Source organism: Myxocyprinus asiaticus, chromosome 25 (genome assembly GCF_019703515.2).
Source record: "Myxocyprinus asiaticus isolate MX2 ecotype Aquarium Trade chromosome 25, UBuf_Myxa_2, whole genome shotgun sequence".
Lineage (NCBI taxonomy): Eukaryota > Metazoa > Chordata > Actinopteri > Cypriniformes > Catostomidae > Myxocyprinus > Myxocyprinus asiaticus.
This window is the reverse complement of record NC_059368.1, coordinates 16203893-16222050: the sequence shown is the minus strand read 5'-3', so window position 1 is coordinate 16222050 and position 18158 is coordinate 16203893. Positions and strand designations below refer to the sequence as shown.

Below are 18158 nucleotides of genomic sequence, written 5' to 3'. Positions count from 1 at the left end.
TGTACATATAAAGGAAAAGCAGCATTACTTTAGACAGGGTACGTTGTCTCTCATCCCATCTGACGAGTTGCTGCTAACGGAGGGGTGTGTCTGAGGGGTGGTGGTTTGTGGACTGGGGGAGGTGATTGGAGTGGGAGGAGCTGGTGTCTGATCTCCACCTCCTTCTGGGGATTCCAGATCATTCAACTCATACTGTAACCTGACCTCCAGTAACTATGAAACACACACACACATATGTACACATGTAATTGATGCAAGTGCACTTGAGCACAGATGTGTATAAATAAGCTAAACGCAGTGAGTTAATTGATCCCCATCAGTGTCACTGTTCTTAATTTGAGGCATGCTAATTGGTGTGTGTGTGTGCCTACGTGTGAGTGTTTCTACATGTGTGAGAGTCTCGGGACTCAAGGTGCTAATAGGTTTAAATTGCCCTCATTATGCACAAGTGTGAATGTTTTGTCAGCAGCACGATAGTAACTCAGTTTTTCCTACGTGTGCTGTTGAGCGTGGACTGCGCTAACCAATCCGATGCAGTCCTGTGAGCCCCACTGCAATGCATGCACTGAATCTTACATGTGTCCCTAAATGACTATGCTTGTTAGACAAGATGCATCCACTATTTGATTCATTACTACCCTTGTTCTATGAATCATGTATTAATATGTAAATAAGTTGTGTTGATCAAGCTACTGTATATTTGAGCATTAATAAACCACTATTGCTTAATTGCTTCAGTCTTAGCACCCCATTATATGTAATTTCTTGTAATAAACCCATATGTAAATACAATTTTTTCACAGATATAGTTTTTAATAGTATTCTCATAAGCGCTCATTTATTTATGAGTCACAGAACCATCAATATGCAAATATAGAGCTTGTAAAAAATGGTAAGGCAAAATGAATGCAGTATTAATTATTCAAGCTCAATATACAGCTAGATGTGGTGAACATTAATTAGAACAGCTTTGGAAGGCTTGAGGATTTAGTTAAGCATCTGAGTAACAAATGTTCCTCTGATTTCCATAGTTGGCTATGTAGACTGCACATACACTTGAACACACGCGCGTGCAGATTCAAGTCACTGAACAACATCTATGTAATGAACAGATTTTATATTATTATTATTATCCGTATGAGTCATGGCAGTTGTCAAGGAAATATAATAAAGATATTGAGAGGAGAAGGAAGAGAAAGAAAGTGAGAGAGAGAGAGTCTATAAGGGCACAATTACTCATTCCACTCCAGAAAACATGAACCAATTTTAAAGTCAAGAGTAGAACCTTGCTTTAAGCTAATAAACACACTTTTATAAGAACAAATACAGTTACACAATAATACAATAAAACGTGCACACACACACACACACATTTTTACCTGCACCACCTCTGTTGTGATTTCCTGTTTGCTGAACCTGTATATGATGATGTGGGCAGAGACACCAGCCACACACAGCATACGGCTCTCAGGACACCAAGACATCAGCTGAATGGCAAACGGGTCCTCATCCACAATCTCTGTGCTGGGTTTCTCCTCCTTACATCGCACCTTCTCAAACACCTTTGCTGTCTTCAGCTTGTACAGTACCTGGAGCATTACTGAGCACCATGGGAATTAAAAATTTACAAGGAGTTACCTCTGATCTCAGTACAGAATACAAGTAAGGGATATATGTAGAGTCAGCCGGTCATTTTCACAAAATGAACCCAGATGGTGAATAGGGCTGTGCAATATGTAGATATTGTGATTTTTCTGCGATTTTGGCTTTATGTGTTTTTCTTTACATTAAAAAAATGCATTTTAGTGTTCAAAAACACATTTCAGTAGGGAACAAAATTGTCTATGCATAAATAAAAAAATAATTATTATTTGAGCCTTTTTGTTTTTTTTTATTCTACATTCACCTTCCTGATTTCTGTTCTGTTCTGTTCTCACTGGTACCTGTTTTGTGCACTGCATTCTGACTGGCCAGATCTCATCAGTGTTCAAAAGATGTGTACCAACCAGAATAGCGAATAAAACATAACAGAATTCTGATTATAAAAAAAAAACAAAAAAATTGCAGCGAATTAGAAATTGCATATGCTCATGTCACGATTTTATTGTGATTGTGACTAATAGGGTTTATTTTGTGATCATGACTGGCTAACTGTACATTATTCCACTTGTTACAGAACTACTTACCAACTGAATAAATACATGGATACAAAATATTAACTTAAATGGAATTAATTTTATTATGTGAGAAGAAAGAGATCACAAATGGATATGAAAGAAATTAAACTAACATAGTTAAGCAGGGAATCGGTTGCCTGGGACAACAGTCAAATATACGGTTTAGTGGTCATTAAACAAAAATATTTGGCCACAGAATGCCAAGACCGATCAATCAGAATCAAGTATTCTAGCCATGTAATAAAAGTTTTAAAACCTCTAGATTTGGACATTTTATGCCTTAGGGGATCAAAAATATGATGGGAAATATTTAATGCCCCTCAAATGCATAAATGTGTTTTGTCCAATTTTTTGTGGCCTCTAATCCACTGACTCCAATTGTTCAGTCAAAGCACAAAAATATTAAGTAGCATAAGATTAGTAACTCTGTCTTAGCAGGATTAATACTTCCTGCCTAATTAGCTTTATATTTCTGTGGTGGACAAAATGAGGGCAAATTTGTTTTTAAATTAGCTTTTGCCATTAAGGAAAACCTATTTGAATGTAAAACAAGCACTTGCAGGTTGGCAACCTTTGTTGTATTTGTAATATGAAAATATGTTCTTTAGCAGTTAAAAGAGACACAGAGACTGCGACAGCCACAATTTGTCATTCTCATTGTTTAAACAAGGTCAAATGCTATTTACAGGTAACCCTCTTACAATACTGATCTCCCTGAGCAATGTGCAAGGTTAGATAAAGCCTGTGGGTATTTGGGGAATTAGTTGTTGCTTTTTTTTTTGTGTGTGTGTGGGACTGTGAGCTCTGTACCATTATAAAGTTGGTCTCCAGTTGGGTCATAAATCATGGAGAATTAGCTAATTGTTAAGGTAACCGATGTTTGATGTCATGTGTTATACTCCAACAGAAAAATCCCTCAAACTAAGCATCTCAGTCAGCAAAATCAGAATTTTAAGTGGATATTTGCCAGAAAATTTAGACTGACTGAGGACTTGTGTTGTTCCGATGTCCTAGTCAAATGTGCTTATTCTTGTAGCTCAACTAGAGCATGACACTGGCGATGCCAAAGTCATGGGGTTTAATTCCCAGGGGACATAAAAAAATTAAAATATTTATACCTTGTTTGCACAATTGTTTCTTTTGGTAAAATCTTCAGGCTAAATGCAAATAAAGTAGCGTAAATGTGCTTAAAGCAGGATTTTATATCGCAAGCTTTGAAAAATTATTGCACTGCACACATTTGTAAATAGTTGGCTTATGATGCATGTGCATTTTAGTAAGTGGTAAATGAGGTAATTATGAAGTCAGAAAGGCTCAGTACTCACTTGCTGAAGCATCCCAGAACTTCACTGAACCATCTGCATGCCTAAGAGAAGAGCAGCAGAGCATTTTTATTTTTTAACTCTGTCTCTTACACTTTATACACTTACCCACATAAACTCACAGTCAGTTTCACACTGCCATTTATCCAAACAAACCACAGCAGTAAGCTAATTTGCAGTGTCAGATAAAAGCTAGTAAATAGATGAGAGAAAGTGCTTCTCCCACCACTGTCAAACCCATGAAAATACTAAACAAAAAAGCTTCTGTCATCCCTTGAGTAATACATCTGAATATGCTTACTTTTTTGTCAACCTTTCTTTGTCATACTCCCGTTCCGCTATAGGGTTGGGAATTGAGAAGTGTGAATTAATGGATTAGTTCATATGAATCTCATGTTGTTCCAAACCCATATTACTTTTTTTCTTCTGCAGCACACAAAAGTCACAATCGCTGTTTTCTATACAACAGCAGTGGAAAGTGACTGTAAAGGTATAAAAAAAAAAAAAAAAGCTCCCAAATTTGTCCATGCGACTCGTATACTCCAATATTCCAAGTCTTGTTAAGGCATACGAAAACTTTGTATGATGAACTGATTGAAATTTAAGTCGCATTTACTCATAATAATTTAAATTATTGATCAACTCATGTACACAGAGCTCAAATCAAACATGCTGACACATCGATAACATTAAACCTATCCAATGCACTTTTATGGAAATCAGCAACTGTGACATTTTTAAAAATATATCCTTTTATGTTCCGCCGAAGAAAGAAAGTCATATGGGTTTGAAACAACATAAATGTGAGTAGATAATGACCTAATTGTCATTTTTGGGTGAACTATTCCTTTAAAAGCACATTTTCATGACATATATGCTGCTTCAAAAACATGGTGTACATATCATGCCACACAAAAATGAAATCTAAATTATAGGTTTAAGAAAGAAAGTGAAGTTGCTAGATTCTTTAAATGAAAAAACGTTGATTTTTTTTTTTCCAGAATTGGGTAAAATTTCTCATTTGCTATTATTCTTCTGTTGAAATCTGAAATTATCTTATAATTCTACAATTTCTCTGGACAATCAACCTACACACAGATTACTAATAGTTGTTTTTACCTATTAAGCAGGGATAAGTATTTTAAAATTGAATTAGAATAATTACACTTCTGCTTAAAGTGGAAATGGATGCAGAATTGTTACATTCTTTATGATACACATGCCTTTCCGCTATCCTTTTATCCCAATCATTACCCTTCTTTTCCATTCCTTTTCACTATATCCTGCCTTCTTCTCATTCTCCATTTCTTGCAATTTCAGCAGAGCCATGAATTGTGATAGAAAAGAATGAACACAGCAAGAGTAACAAAACACACACACACACACACACACACACACACACACATATGCCCTTACTCACAAAAATATACACACTGTTCTTACCCAGTTATTATTATTTCAGGGTAGCTTTGTGTGCCCAGGCCCCAGTTTCCACCACTGATAGGCCATTCCTATGATAAACAACAGAATCCCACAAAAGCACTTAAAACAGCAACCACAAAACCTAAACACATCAATCTAAATTTCCCAATGTATAAGAATTGAGGAGATGTAGTAGTTACTGCCCTAAAGCAAGTGAACATTCCTAAAAAAAAAAAAAAAAAAACATAATAAAAAGCAGCCAATTTGTACGTTTTAAAGCAAAGCTTTCTCTTATAATATAATGATTGTGCTGGCAGCCACAAAACATTTTTGCAACGTGGGTGGAACCTTTATTAAACGGCTTGCGAGGCTCTATAAGAAAGCATTTCCTCATGAGATGTGGAAGCTGAAGTAGTGTATTCAGAGTAAACTCAGTACTGCTGAAATCCTAAGTGGGCTGTTGGTTAATCTGCTTCCCTGTGAGAGACTGACCTAACTTACACACCAAACTCCAGTCTTGGTTAAGAGGTCATGGTTTCTTTTATGCCCATAAATACCCCTGTCTGTCTCTCTGACCCACACAGTCTATAGATATAATGCACTGCACAACAGGAGCCTGAAGTCATAGAGGCATGGGGCAACAGGGCTATTCACCAGGTGCCAAAATAAAAGTCACTCAAACAACAAGGTATGTGTATGTGCATGTGTCTGTGTATGTAAAAGTAAATAAGAGTTTGACAGATCTATTTATTTTTTTGGAGACTGATGCAATTACTTTTAAGTGTTAGTGTCCTACACTATAACCGACATGCAGAACTGATTTTTATATTTTTTTATTTCTGTTTTGACACAAAAATAAGTAAATATTACACTCCAACAATACAACATGCTATGCATTAGGAATGTTTTATTACTATTAGTCTTATTCATGCCATTATATTTAAGCAAAGTTGTTTTGCGATCTAAATGTTTGAAAATGTATTTTTGTTTTGGGATCTCTTTAACTGTTAAGCTTAAAATGCTATGCATTTTTCTCTTGAAATCGAATGGCTGTATCGTAAAAAGTTGTATAATCATTGCAATAGTTTGGTTGGTTGCTATTCTTTAGAAACAGATAAAAAATATCTGTGAAACCGATTATCGGTCTATCTCTACAGTAAATATGCAAAGAAAACAGCTTTGATACAATATTTGATCATTATCCATCAGTTTAGTAGCTTTGTGTGTGTGTCTGTGTGAGTGTGGGTGGGTTTGGGTGGTTTATGAGGAAATGTATGGGTATTATGCTATAAATGTGGTTTCTAGTGTCCCCATAATTCAAATCCCTTAAAAAACATACTAAACAATGTTTTTTTGTGAGGGTTAGGTTTAGGGGTAGGGTTAGGGGACAGAATCTATAGCTCGTACAGTATAAAAATCATTGTGTCTATGGAGAGTCCTCATAAGGATAGCCGCACCAACATGTGTGTGTGTGTGTGTGTGTGTGTGTGTGTGTGTGGTATGTATGTGTGTTTGCATGCATGTGGTTTCACCTTTTTGCTGTAGCCCTGTCGTTTCTGGCGAGACCCGACAGAGTAAAGTGCAGGTATGAGGTCCACAGGACAATCGGCTAAGTATTCACAACACGTCACGGGAGACTCATGAATTGTCATGGGATATGGATTTTCAAAGATTGGGTAACTATGGAAACATCACAGGTCAAAACCATCAGCCTGACACTGTAGTAGCATACAGAGAAAGGTGTGATGCATCAAACAAGTAAGTTACAAATAACCAACTGTGACGCAAATAGTGAGTGCTGTGATTGGCTAATACATACCCGTTTTGTGCAAGGTCAATAACAACTAAATCCTTTTCAAGAAGAACCACTACAGCGTATGGTTCCTGAAAATCTGCAGAGAAAAAAAACGTGATGGGAAAAATCATAAAGCTGTTAGACACTAAATCCTAGTGTTTACGATATTATTTTATAAGCCATAATTTGTTTAAACATAGCTGAAAACAATATCCTCACATTAAACTTTCATTAACAACCAACCTGTTACAAACTTACATTTACATTTACCGGTACTTTTATCTAAAGGGACTTACAAATACCAACAATACATCTCATACAGTGACCCCAGAAAGTATTGGTACAGTCTTGGACACCTAAGTCACACTTAAATGGATTAATTTCATTGCATTAGATAACAGAATACCAAACTAAGTAGCACCTGCAAACAAATAATGCTAGAGCTTTTCACAAAACCAACTTTACATTCTGTAAACTTTCAATGACATTTAATGAACTAGATTTGAGGTTATTTTTAGTGGATGTATAAAGTCAGATCCCAGTTAACACAGGTGCCCTAACTGAGTAAACACAGGTGTAGTTCATCACATTAACTATGGACATATTTAGTCTAAATTTTGAATCATATACTGAATATATACTTAAATATTGTTTTATAATTTGAAAACGAACAAACTTCTTTTTGTGAAATGTTTTGCTTGAAAAGTGTGTTTGTGCTACATACACTATATGGACAAAAGTTTGTGGACACCATATGTGCTTGATGAACATTTGATTTCAAAACCTTAGGCATCAGTTTCCCAGGGGCATTGTCATGCTGGAACAGAAAAGGGCTATCCCCAAACAGTTGCCACAAATTTGAAAGCACACAAAGCCCAAGCCATTACATAAAGAAACATTAAGATTTCTTTACTGGATTTAATGGAGTAATCAAATTCGTTAATTAGAAGGGGGTGTCCACAAACTTTTGGCCACATAGTGTATTATTAATGTGTTACATAATGCAAAGACATTCATACATTTTTAAGTAAAGCTTAAGTGTCCAAATGCTTTTTGCGGCCAGTGTATTTTAGTACTTGGCCTAATCTCTGCTTAGCTGTAGAAGATCATACCAGCGACGTCACAGCAGAAAAAACACTGTGCGAGTTTGAACCTCCTAAATGTCTCAATAATGAGTCAGAACCAAACACATCCCACTACAAATATAGCTTAATCAATGTACAGAGCCAGGCACAGTTACGTAAGCAACACTGCAAACACTGCTCCCCTTCCTTCTGCGTTCATCACCGCTTCGGCTTAACGCAAACCCAAAACAAAAAGCTTAAGCCTTTTACACAGATCATTTAACAGGGACGCTGTATTTTGGCAAGAATGTCGGCACAGAAGCATGATGATCTTAATTTATTTGTGTAAAACCAAGTAAGGCCAAGCAAAATAATCTAGATGATTCGGTTATTGTTTCTAAACCAGCACCATGCACTGGCGGCTTCCATGTGACATGTTCAGGGTGTTATGATAAAATACATATATAATGCATTTAAAAAATGTTCTCTTCTTCACACAGGCATGTTATTGACAATATTAACTCAACAGTGGCATTCTGTAGATGGACAGCAAACTGAAGTTATATCAGCTTTTGCTATGGCTGCCTTCGGAGAGAAAGAAATTACTTATTATTCAAAAATAGCCACCAAAGCGATTAATTATTTAAATGAGACGGCAATAATAAACGAATGCAGTCAGAGACCTGGATGCTATGAATAGAGGGAGCTTTAAAAAAAAGAGATGAAAAATGTAATTACTAGGCAGCGGTTCCCTTGGGAGAGCTCAAGCTCATCTACAAAGAACATAAAAGAACAGAACAACCCAACAAAACAAAGATTCAAATGTCAGCAAAAAAAAAAAAAAAAAAAAGAACACGGAAAAGAGAGAGAAATATACAGAGGGAGGGATTGTGACTGAGAAAGAGGAGACGGAGTGCTTATTGCAATTGTGCTGTACAAAGCAGGTGATGTTATTGAGTAAATTGATCTACGTGCCATTAGGATATGGCATTTCACACAGAGTGAGGAAGTCTACAATGGGATAGTCCATCTCCAATACTGCCGTGCTCTTCCCGTGCATTACAGTCAAACATGGCCGTCGACCAACGGTGTCATACGACAAACCACCAGAGAAGATCATAAATGGATCCCTGTTCAAGACACAAACATAAAGGCACACATGCATTCATTTAAAAACATATAAAAGTTAGTGGTGCTGAAATTGTATCACTGCCTCAGCCAGCCCTGGTGAAAAGACCAGCATACTGTATGTTGTGCTTTGTAATGTTGGTTCCCAAAATCTAGAATGCTGGTGTGCTGGCAGGGTTATTAACTAACTTAACTAGGCTTATTAACTAGTTCATCTAGCCTTTTTGGAGCTTGAAAAATTTAGACACCACTGACTAGCATTGTATGGATATAAACACATTACACTGTACATCTATGAAAATATCTTTGTTTGTGTTACACAGAAGACAGAAAGTCTAATATCTTATACAATTTTGTTTCTCAAGCTTATCAATTATTTTTATGGATGTTAAGATATTTTTATGGGAAAGCTTAACAAAAACAGAGATTAAGAAAATTTGCAGTGAACACTTCCCTGATCAACCAGCCTCACTACAAGCAAAGTTGCTGTGAACTCATGAACAGCATCGCTATGCTAGTCCACCAGATTGTCCAGCACTAACCAGCATAAATCAGTATGGACCAGCATTCAGGAAATTACAAATGAATAGGTCAAGGACAAATGAATAGCAACAGATGTGTACTTACCCTGCTCTTGTGGTCTTGTACTCTACTTTAAGAATGGGTTTGCAAGGCTCTGGCTTTTTTCCATCTTTAGGCTGCTTTCCTGAAACAGTATCAGACTTATTTAGAAAGTTCCTTCACCACCTTCTTTGGCCCTGTCCCAAATGTTGCACTTGATGTAGACTTGATTGCTTGATAAATCCACAGGACCGTAGGATGTGCCATTTGTCATTTTATGATTTAGAAGCATGCTCACGAATGCCTCCTACTCAATTTTGCGTGATTTCACAGTAAACTACTATCCAACAGCATTACTGTAAGTCAACAAAAAGTGGACTTGGAGGAAGACCGCAAGTTCTGAAGGCAACACTTGGGACAGCGCCTCTCTCTCCCACAAACAAACACACACACACAGGAAGTGTGTCACAGAAGAACTGTGTAAGGTACACCAGTCAAAACCAGACTGATTAAAGAAAAACCTTACAAACATTACTCAACAGATGGATTGAACGTTAAGTTGGAATTTTGTGGCTCTTAGTCCATGTCTATTAGCTTTGAAGCTTATGTACTCCTAAAAGTTGTCTAAATTAGCCTTTAGCTAATTTATGCATTTAAAAGTTACAGTCTTTCTCTACTGGAAAAACTGACCAAAAATATTTATGACTCATTTCCCACAGAATTTTGTCCAATCAAATGCTCTCTAGAATGAAAATGTTCCTCCCCATAATACCACCTGCAAAAGACTAGCAAAATGCAGATCATGTTTCATGGCTGTGATGTAACCAATGCCATTTGCTATTTTTAAAAGAAGGATGAGCCCTTCAATACGTCCCATTCAAACGTCCTGTTTCAGTAGGAAATATGGAAAAACACAAAGAAAACAGCACTCATCAGGCGATTTCACGGGGTCTTTCAAGACCCCTATAAGTTTAAAATAACCCTAAATAATTTGCCATTAGGCAAAATAAGAGATGAGATGATTAATGAAAAATTAATGGTTTATAGCAAAACACTTCAGCTAGTTAGTGACCAATTGCTGACAGCTGTTTTCAATATTCAGTGTCATATGAACTCATTACATTAAAGTCTCATCAGTCCCCTCTTGTCAGTTTTATTTTCTCAACAAAAGAAACTGTTAGACTAAGAAACATCATTATGCAATTTTCTCTCCTCCCGAGCAAGTGACACTCTGAAGTAGCTGTTAAACGCTAATCCTGAAACTGTTAAATGCCCCCAAAATCACTGATTGCACATATCATATATTATTATCTCAGAAGCCTTCTGAAAACATTTATGGGTTTTTACTTTAATTTTTTAGCTTAGAATTCTTTCTTTCTCCATCTGTTTCTCTGATGTGTTCCTCTTATGGAGGCATGGGTGAGGCTGAGGGAGTTGTTGTATAAAGAGAGCACTGCCGGAGTATCTTCAATAGAGCAGGCATGGATGTTCACCAAAGGGAAGAGCACGAGGTTCACCAGCCTCTCAAAAAGCTCGCCTCACTATCACAGACTACAACACAGGCAGTCTCCATGGATGAACAAAATGAGAATGGAAATTAAAGATTCCCTTGAAATGGAAAAAAGGAAGGGGAGGTGATTGTTTTAAGCTGCTTTGAAAAAAAAAATCTAATTACAATCCTGAATTGACAAGTCTTTAAGAGAGGTGTGATACAACCTTGAGAAACAGACATAAGAGCAATTGATTTTATAATCCTTATCCTAAAGAAAATGGATTTGAATAAAATGTGTGTGTGTGTGTGGGGGGGGGGGGGGGTTTGGGTGGTTTACGAGGACATTTTTGTAGGTTACAAACTGGAAATTACAAGGGTATTATGCTTCAAATGTTGTTTATGAGGACATTTCTAGTGTCCCCATAATTCAAATCGCTTAAAAAACCACACTCAACAATGTTTTGTTGAAAATTTAATAATGCAGAAAGTTTTCTGTGAGTGTTAGGTTTGGGGTAGCGTTAGGGTTGGGGATAGAATCTATAGTTCGTACAGTATAAAAATCATTATGTCTATGGAGATTCCTCATAAGGATAGCCGCACCAACATGTGTGTGTGTGTGTGTGTGTGTGTGTGTATATGTGTGTGTGAGCAAGAGAGAGAGAGAGAGAGAGAGAGAGAGAGAGAGAGAGAGAGAGAGAGAGAGAGAGAGAGAGAGAGAGAGAGAGAGAGAGAGAGAGAGAATTGAATTGAGAGAGAGAGGGAGAAATAAAAGAAAGAAAGATCACTAACCATGTGGCGTGATTGTCTGTACGGGCTTGGATGGGGACTTAATATTCCATATGGTCAGTGTGCCGTCTGAGTGACTACAGATAAACTGCTTCCCCTCATGATGCCAGGCCACAGAATGGATTGCCTGTGAGTGAGAATGACAATTCATGAGAGAGAGAAAAAGTGAAGAAAAAGTCGGTTGTGCTGAAATTCATGCATGGGGAACACAACTCAATGCCATATTTCCTGATAGGGACTCACACCTACTGTAAATGTCCAAGATTTCAACTGTGGGTCAGTACCAAAACACAGGTTACCACCATGGGCTGTATTACAGAAACATCCATACTCTAGAATGCTGCATATCTTAACTGTCTATTAACCATTGCGATTTCAGCTAGGATCTCCTTAAGAATATTGAACTTGTAAGATCTTAACTGAAATTTCGGTAATTTCGTCTTCGTAGAACTTGTAATTACAAGTTATAAACTTGGAATTCTATGAAAGCACTGACTTGACAGTTGTGACATCAAGTAAAAAGAACCAATATGGCAGCATCCACAACAGTTAAAAGTAATAGTGAACACATTTCTATTTGATATGCCATTTTATTATGCCACTGTTACTTGGAGCACTTTCTTTGTTCTTAAACATTTTGCACGAACATTAATGAATTAATGAATTAATGTAGAAATAAATATTTTGCTGTTATCAAAACAAAGCAGTTTTGGCATTATGAGCGTTGCCATAAAATAAAATAACTTCCAAGGTCCGAGGAAGTGAACAGCTCTGAGAAGAATCTCTGAGTTACAATGAAAATCTCTGTAAATCATAATTACAGTAATTTTGACACAATGTGAACACAGCATTAGGCCACGTCCACACTAGTATGTTTTAGTTTTAAACACATTGATTTCGCTACCTTTACGCCTCTCATCCACACTGGAACGGCGCTGTTCCCAGCGAGCATGTTAACACATACTTTGGAACACGATGACATTAGGAAACTTAAAACAGATTAGTGTGGATTTGGCCTTAAAAATTTTTTTGTTAGAAATGAACAAAATTACACCAAGTACACTAATAGCATGTACACCAACAGTCCGTCTTCCAAACCATGTTTTTGCCTTACCCCGATTCACTATGGTAAGCCTATAATAATTATTTAGATTTTAGAGCTGTCGGGACGAATTTGGCAGGAAATTGCATACTTCTGTCAGTCATCCGTGTGTGTTTACGTCATAAAGAATAAAGAAAAAAATGTCCAGCTATACAGTGCGTGTATATGTGCAGTGATAGGTGTGGTAGTAGTTTGATGCTGAAAGGTTGTAGCCACAACACATGAGCAAAATTTGCCATGGGTCAGTCATTAAGGCAACCCTCTGGGGAATAACCTGTTTTTAAAATAAAGAAACCTCAAACTGAAAATAGTCTGCAAGCAAAAAGGTAAAGTGACAGAGCCTGTAATAAAACATGAATCAACGTCGGCTTGGCTTTTTCAGAGGTGGCCACAGCTCTGAGATCTTAAAAGGATTTAAAACCGACCCAGAGATGGAGTTTTTCTTGCCTGACAGGTAAGATATTTTATTGGACCGATAGTTAGCCAGGTAGCTAGCTTAGCGCGTTAGCCACTCTAATGGGGCATTTTATTATGGATTGTGGTACTACAGTGCTTGATTTCATTTGAGGAAGGACAATGGAAAAAAAGTTAACTTTATGCTGGTACACAATCTCTAAACCAGTTACTACCTTAGTCTATTTGCCTGCTAAGTTATAATAGTTTCCACCGTTTGACTTTACCTGATTTGACTAACAATCGTTACGTCTAATATCAGCTTTGCCTAACTTTTGTAATGATATTTATTTTAAAACAATTGTTTTCAATAAGTCAGAACAACAGTGGAAGATATGCTACTTACCTGCTCATAAGACATATTATTTGGATATCAATCTTTCCTTCTTTTTTTTATTTATTTGTTTTAATATTTTTGAGGGGAATGGGTGAGTTTTGTTATTGTTAGTGACATTCACTCTGATAAGTTGATCACCTGTAACCATGGTTACAATGGTACTCTTCAAACCCATCAGATACATCCGCGCAGAAGGGCAGTGCCAAAGTCCAGCTCACATAATAACCAAAACAGTGTTCTTCCGCAAGTAACTTACAGTTCTATGCTTTAACTGCTTGAGGGCCCAAAGTTACATAGTGTAGCTTTAAGGTGATAAAGCCAGGAGCATAGATCAAAAGGTGCAAGGGGTCCCCCAAACTTTGGGAAAACATTTAATTTTCAAATTTACAATCAATATTGTAAAAAATCCTGTATGTTCTCCTCCCCCAAGTTGAAACAAGATCAATGACCTTGACCAAAACCATGCTGGGACAAGTGCTATAAAGACAGACTGTATTTCTCTCATTCACAGATATGACCTTATGGTCATAGATTCACCCGTATCTCTCATTTTTCTCAATTATCAGAAAAAGAACATCTGCAATATTTACTAAGTGAGGGGTGAGGTCAGATATTCAAGCAATGTAGCAGAATTCATATTACAACATATCCTAACCAAACACAAAGTGATAAAGCAACAAGCAATAAAAGCTTCTACCACATAATTTGGGATTTGCCCTAACCAGCCGCAAACGCGATATGCAACAATCTATTACTTGGTAGCCCCGCCTACTGTGAGATCTAATTGGTCCAAGATGCTTCTGCTCCTCATAACTGTACATTAAACATCAAATATGTTCTGATTAGCTGTAATTGTGTCACATCTTGCCGCAGTTTCACATTCAGTGTGACAAAAAAATTGCTTGTGTATGGAAAATTCCTGTTTAGAATACAGTGTTGGTGTGCTGCCGCCTCAAGTACAGCGACCAAACCAAACTGATCTACACCTATCCCACAGAGGGATACATCCAAATCATCCTATTTGGTGCACTTTAAGAGATATAACCTATAAGAACTTCTGCCTTTGTTCTTTCCATAATTCCTTTGTTGTGCATCAATAACTTTATTACTTTTTATAGCTTTGTTTTGTACTGTTATTGTATTGACTGAATGCTATGGCAATACTATGTGGAAAAAGTCATGCCAATAAAGCACGGTGAATGGAACGAAATTGAATTGAGAGAGAGAGAGAATGCGCAGCATGAGGCTGATGTATCGAGAGAATGCAGAGCAAATGGAAGCACAAAGAAGGCTGAAAGAGAGTTCTCATTATTTTCTAATTAAGCTCAGTCTCCTCTTGTTTAGCATAATGATGGCGGCTCTATCTCAGTCTCTGGCAGACAGTGTGGACGAGCCTCAGCAGACCTAACTAATCAGTGAACCGAGTGCAACATCATTACAGGAACATCCAGAGAGGAGGGGCCAGACGTACACACAAACACTAATACACGTATACGCAAGCACACCTGTTCACACACACAGGAACGTAGAGTTGCGCACACACAAAATATGCTTATGCAAAGCTACATTCACAACACCCGGCAACAATGATTATGAGGGATTATGTTGCTTGCATAATATATATTGTCAAAGTAAAGAGCAAGAGGGCTGGCAAACCGAGAAACTGGGTTGTTTAACAGTAATATGCGTTTGCTAAATAACTGAGATCTAAGAGTTCAGAAAATGGCTTTAGAGAGGAAAGAAACTGTTAGGAATAGAATATTACCATTCTACTTTCACTATTTCTGCCGTATACTGTATAGTACTACCCTACAAAGGTAAAGCACAGTAACTTTGTCACAATCCTGTCACTCTGTCAGTCTGGGTTTTTGTGTGACAGGATCGTGACATCATTGTTCTATTTCTGTCTTGTTTTGGTTTCTGTCTTTGTGTGAGTGCATGGCTTTGGTTGTGGTTTCCCTGCTGTGCGCTCTTCAGTTGGTCTTGTTTCATGTCCGGAGCATGGTGTCTGGATCCTGACTTCCCTGTCTGGTTCCGTTTCGGTTTCAGTGTTGGGATCCAGACAATCATGCTCCATGTTCTGTCTGTTATTGGCGTGAGTGCATTGTGCTTATGTCATCTTGGCAGCACGCACTCACGTCAATCGTTTATGTCTGTCTCTCGCAACCATGGACGCCCTTCGCGTTGCGCTGCACGCCCCGGTCGTAAGCTGTCTTCACATTGTGCTGAGGTTCGGTAACTTCTGTCTGAGGTGTCGGGTTTATTTTTGGCCGAACTCTCACACAGGTGTCCTGTCTCGTTTTGTCGCCTGTGGTGTGCTTTGTACTTATGTCGTCTTGGCAGCATGCACTCACATCAATTGTTTGTCTGTCTTGCGACCACGGATGCCCTTCGCATTGTGCGCTCTGGTTGCGAGCTGTCTTCACATTGTGCTGAGGTTCGGTCACTTCTGATGTCTAAGGTGTCGGGTTTATTTGTAGCCGAACTCTCGCACAGGTGTCCCGTCTTGTTTTGACGCCTGTGGTGTGCATTGCGTGGTGTTTGCCTAGCTATGTAAGCTCAGGCTTTGTCTAGCATGAGAATGCGAGGCATTGCTTTGTTTGACATTGCCACGCATTCTCTAATCTTACCTGTCGGTTGGCATGAGCGCATATTGCCTCTTTGTCTTGGCAATATGCGCTCGTGCCATTCGGGTGTTTGTGTCTTGTGAGAGCATGTGGTTTTGTTTTGTTTCTGTTCTGCCGCGTGTCTCTCAGTCTTGCGACATACCCCGCCTCCTTGTTTGCTTATTATTAGTTTGTTAGTTACATCTGCCCTGTCTGTTAACCTGTTTGATTTCTCTTACTATTTTAGTCTCCTCGTGTGTGCTTTCCAGTGCCAGTTCGTCTTGTTTTGTGTCTCATGTCGATCCTGTTTCTAGTCTCTTCTGTCGGTTCCAGTCGGTCCTGGTTTCTGTTTGCCTGCCCCAGTCCAGCTCCAGAGGACTGCCTTCGCTGGTCGGTGTTTTCCCCTACGGGGTTGTTTATGTTTGGTTTTTCCTTTTTGGTTCAATAAATCCTTTTTAGTTTTTTTCACTCTGCATTTGGGTCCTGCCTCTGATTCTCTGCTTCAGTCGTGACAAACTTTGCCAACACTGAAGCTGAGAAAAATGGCTTCAAAATTGGTTTTGGTGTGGATTCTGTGCACTCTGTTTTCTCAGAATCAGTAACACTTTGCTATATGGTTCCATTCATTAACATTAGTTAACTACATTTGTTAACATGAATAGCAATGAACAATACTTTTACAGAATTTGTTAATCTTAGTTAATTAAAGGAATGTTCCGGGTTTAATACAAGTTAAGCTAAATCGACAGCATTTGTCATCATGTTGATTACCAAAAAATTCATTTAGACTCATTCCTCCTTTTCTTTAAAAAACACAAAAATCAAGGTTACAGTGAGGCACAAACTTAACTAACTTCTATTAAAACTCATGCATTATTTGCGCTGTAAAGTTGTTTAAATCATCATTTTTAAAGTCATTTTAGGGTTTACTGACATTACACCGTCATGGTAACAAAGTTGTAAAATTGGCTATAACTTTACACAGAAATGGTTAGTAAGTGATTTTATCACACACAAATCATTTTTACACACATATCCTTTATGTCTTATGACCATACTTTTGAAACAGTGAGTATTTTAATGTTAAAAAAATGGCCACATTCAATTCCATTGTAAGTGCCTCACTGGAACCAAGATTTTTGCTTTTTTTTAAAGAAAAGGAAAGACGAGACAAAATTATTTTTTGTGATAATAAACATTATGCCACAAATGCTGTCGATTAAGCTTAACTTGTATTACACCCAGAACATTCTTTTTTTAAAGAACTAACAATGAACAATTTTAAAGATGTTTAAAGATATTGTTCATTGTTAGTTCATGATCACTAATGCATTAATTAATGGTAAAAAATTGAACCTTATTATAAAGTGTTACCTCTGAATTAATTTAGAAATAATGTGTAGTTAATGTATTTTGCCTTTGCACGACAGAATATACAGTGCACATGGTGTGAATTTTCTGTATGCACGGAATACCCAGATGACCTATTACATTTGCCAAAATGTGCAGTATACAACAGAGCAAACTGCATGGAATACTGCACAATGCAATGCACACGGTTTGACCATCCATTTCCAGAGTGATGAATAAATATCTTCATCGCTGTGATTTTTTCTTAATTATTTGATTGGACTGTCAAAAATGCAAAATAAAATAATTGTATTTCTGAAATAAAAACAGAATAATAACGTGTCAAATGTAATATGTTAATGTGTCAAAAATGTAACATACTAATCTTTAAAATATTTAGCTTTGTATGTGTCCTGTTTCCCATAAAGCAAGCCATATTTAGTGTATCATATGCAGTATGCTAGCATTCCATTCTGAACATAGCCTCTGATTCTTATTGTATTTGTATCCATACAGTGACAAGGATTTGTGAAAAGTAAAAAAAAAAAAAAAAAAAGGTTGAA

At 37.4% G+C, this 18158-nt stretch overlaps 1 protein-coding gene across 3 annotated transcripts in view; it reads right to left on the bottom strand.

Moving 5' to 3' along the window:
• Positions 1-18158, bottom strand: part of LOC127415531 (syntaxin-binding protein 5-like) — a 127084-nt gene that overhangs the window by 27396 nt on the left and 81530 nt on the right. For all 3 annotated transcript variants that reach the window (XM_051654296.1, XM_051654293.1, XM_051654295.1), the window contains exons 8-16: positions 11751-11874; positions 9536-9614; positions 8756-8910; positions 6741-6813; positions 6454-6601; positions 4943-5010; positions 3503-3543; positions 1380-1600; positions 29-213 (exon numbers count right to left, since the gene is read on the bottom strand). In XM_051654296.1, coding sequence (XP_051510256.1) covers positions 29-213; positions 1380-1600; positions 3503-3543; positions 4943-5010; positions 6454-6601; positions 6741-6813; positions 8756-8910; positions 9536-9614; positions 11751-11874 — 1094 coding nt within the window. The remainder of the gene's footprint in view (positions 1-28; positions 214-1379; positions 1601-3502; positions 3544-4942; positions 5011-6453; positions 6602-6740; positions 6814-8755; positions 8911-9535; positions 9615-11750; positions 11875-18158) is intronic.